The 3138-nt window shown below is 55.8% G+C and overlaps 2 protein-coding genes across 2 annotated transcripts in view; both read left to right on the plus strand.

Moving 5' to 3' along the window:
* LOC104134565 (C4b-binding protein alpha chain-like) overlaps positions 1-1584 on the plus strand; it is a 10009-nt gene extending 8425 nt beyond the window's left edge. Inside the window, exons 12-14 of the mRNA XM_035899895.1 lie at positions 51-230; positions 378-541; positions 741-1584. Coding sequence (XP_035755788.1) covers positions 51-230; positions 378-541; positions 741-896 — 500 coding nt within the window. The 3' untranslated portion in view covers positions 897-1584. The remainder of the gene's footprint in view (positions 1-50; positions 231-377; positions 542-740) is intronic.
* A 583-nt stretch (positions 1585-2167) lies between these two features.
* The window catches only part of LOC118453256 (complement receptor type 2-like), a 4683-nt gene continuing 3712 nt past the window's right edge, over positions 2168-3138 (plus strand). Inside the window, exon 1 of the mRNA XM_035903213.1 lies at positions 2168-2284. Coding sequence (XP_035759106.1) covers positions 2209-2284 — 76 coding nt within the window. The 5' untranslated portion in view covers positions 2168-2208. The remainder of the gene's footprint in view (positions 2285-3138) is intronic.

Consider the following 3138-nt stretch of genomic DNA (forward strand, 5'->3'; position numbering starts at 1 on the left):
GAAGGGCAGCAGCCAAACCCACCGCTCCCAGCCCTGCTCTCTTCCCGCAGTGGTCCGGTGCCCCACGCCCGTGGTCGAGAGGGGAAGGATGACTCCGCAGAGGTTTGTGTTTCCCTACGGGACGGCTGTGAGGTTCTCCTGTGATGAAGGCTTGAAGTTGCGCGGTGATGCTGAGAGCCGGTGCCTGGCCGATGGTGCCTGGCACCCTCCCCTGCCCACTTGCCAGCCAGGTGGGTTCCAGACCCGGGCCGATGCTGGTTTGCACCAGCCAGGGGTGCTGTGCCGTTGAGTCACCAGCAACGGGTGGAATGTGCAGGGAGTTTTCTCCTCCATCTCCTCCCATTGCATTATTTTTTTGGCATGCGTTTTCCTTTCAGTTCAGTGTTCCCAACCCACAAGTGAGGACGGCCGAATGATTTACCCTCTCAAAATGCGGTATGAGGTGAATGAAACTCTGTTGGTCCGCTGCAGTGGTCACAGCTACCAATCCGTAACTTCTGCCTGCTCAGCCAGCGGCACTTGGATCCCACCGCCGACGTGCGTGAGTACCACCATCTGCCCAGGCTTTCTATCCTGCCCCATTTCCAGCCTGGCGTCGCACTGGTCGGACTTCACGGCTGCGTTTCATTACAATGGGGCTGGCCTGGTTGAGGGGTGTGTGTGGGGGGGGGGGATGCTCAGCACGTAGGTCGCTGCAGTGGAGTCTCATGCCCTCTGTCTTTGTTTTGGTTCTTTTAAAGAAAAAGCGTGAGGCATGTGAGAAGATTCCTCGAATTAGGGAAGCTTTCCACTGTGGAGTTCCTCTGACAGAACTGAAAACTCTGCTGGAAGTCCAGAAACTGTACCTGGAGATCCAGAAGCTGGAAAATGAGCTAAAAGGCAGAGCATACAGCTGACTGTCCCCACTGGTACCATAAGAACCGTCCTCTTTGCATGCTGAATAATCACACTGAGTGGGGATTTTTTGTCTTTGTAATTCATGCTAGCACTTAAGTAGCCAGAACAAAATTTACCAATCAGTCCAAGGAACGGGATCTGGTCATATGAGGAGCCAGAAGGTGACTTCTGGCTCATTCCATTAGAGCTCGCTGGGTTAGGTTTGTACATCACTCTCTACATTTTAAAGCTTTACGTTCAGATATGTTTGTTATACTGACAAGGGTGCAGTTAGGAAGGAACGGAGTGGAAAGTAGATCTTGGTCAGAGCCGAGCAGATGCTGTCCAGACAGGCATGAACATGGTAAGAGCCACCAACCCGCGCTCACCCCACAACTGCTGCACCTCTCCCGCTGCAACCCAGTATAGCCCAGTGCTACTCTGGCCGTATATGTTGCATTCATTATAATTAGGCACTTCACTGCCTAATTAGCTGTGACCGTCAGAGCAGGCACAATGAAGAAAACTCCAAAGGCTGTCTCCTAGCAAAGCAAAAATACCAGGTTTTCCTCCCAAGCGGGACAGATGAATCTGAGGCCACGGCAGCGCCACTCGCCGCACCTTTGTGCGTGCACCAAGAGCAGTTGGTGGAAATAAAAGTGTAAAGAAAGAGAAACAGCTGAAATTTTTGTCTGCAACAGCCAGTAAAGGGGAAGTGCGCTGTTAGCATGCATCTTGTGATCGGACCAGTGCTCCTTCGCCACCAGATTGTAATAAAGCTGCAATTGTAATGACAGCCGTGTCTGGCTTTTAATAATTCTGTCCTAGCGAGAGGAAAGGCAAGAGGTGCTTCAATGGCCGTTGCTTGATTAGGCATGGTGGGCTGCTCTTCCCTGGGTGCAGTGCAGGGGTGCACAGGGGGTGTTTGCAGCCTGTCCCCCCACCCCGCCTGCCCCCGGGGTAAAGAGGCGAAGTGAACGCGTGGCACTGCCCAGCGCACCCATCAGCACCTCCCCACGCTTCGGAACCGCGGCCAGGACACCACAGGGAGATTCTAGCTGTAAAACAGCTTTATTCCCGCCGTCCCCAGCGGGGAAGGTGGCAGAGCAGCGATTCCCTCCCAGGACCCATCCTTGCTGGAGAGCTGAGGGAGGGCAGCCCTGGCCTTGGGCAGGTCCGAAGGGCTGGGGGGTGGCAGCGTCAGCGTGGCTCTCGCTTGGCCTGTCCCCAACTTCCCACAGCTGCTTCCCCTTCCCCGGCGCGCTGCGGCGGGCTCTCGGTGGGGAGAGGGTCTTGCCTTCCCACGGCGCTGGCCCCGCGGCTCCCAGCATCATGCGGGTGTTTCTCCGCTGGCCGGGGCAGCTCGTGGCGGTGGCGGTGCTTGTGCTGCAGCCGGCTGGGAGTCTCGGTGAGTGTCGCTCCCCTCCTCGTTTTCATTGCTTCTGCGGCTCAGCTTTGCTTACAGGTCAAATCTGTAATGATCGGGTTAGTAAAATTCGGCAGGGGACCCTCCGCCAGCTGAAGTCGCTGCTGACCTCCTCCTGTGCCTGCTGATCTTGCAAGGACGGTCTGAGCTCAGGGGCTGCTGCTGATGGCCCATTTCTCCTCTTTAGCTGCACCTCTAGATACTTGCAAAGAGCCACCCAAAATTCTCAGTGCTTTTCAAAAGCCTTACATTGGGGTATGGATCCCCCCTGGGACTGGGGTTAAGTGCGGCTGGCTCAGAAGCTGCGAGCTAGTCCCTGGGACAACCCAGGGCCGGGTCTCTTCTCTGCAGAACCTCTCCTGGTCCAGCGTCCTGAACTTGTGTTGCAGGGAGTAGCTCTCCCTTTGCCTCCATCATCCGGGCAGTCGCTGAGAAGTTTTTCCCAGGGTCGGAGGGATCCCGTTACGGTCTGGGGACCAAAGGTGCGGATGGTGGTAAGACGGGGAGAGTCAGTTGGACAGGTAATAGTTTTTACCATTTAATTAAAAGGGTCATAGTTAGCAATTTGAGTGGTGTCAGGTCGATGCTTAAGCACCGAGGCAGCCTGTAGACGTCTGGAAGGTGGCTGGTGGCTTGTGCATCCCGCAGGCTGGCTTCAGTCCAGGAGAAGTGGGGTTTTGCTGACAGATGGCTCTCGAAGGGGAATAACTCGCAGTTTCTGCCTAGAAGTTGACAGTTCCTTTAAAAACGACACTTCTGCAGCGAGCACAGCGCTCCCCACCCCCTCCCTGCAGAGGCATCTGCTGCCCCCCGGCTGCCAGCACCACCTTTGCAAG

Source organism: Egretta garzetta, unplaced genomic scaffold (assembly GCF_000687185.1).
Source record: "Egretta garzetta isolate BGI_Z169 unplaced genomic scaffold, ASM68718v1 scaffold640, whole genome shotgun sequence".
Classification (NCBI taxonomy): domain Eukaryota; kingdom Metazoa; phylum Chordata; class Aves; order Pelecaniformes; family Ardeidae; genus Egretta; species Egretta garzetta.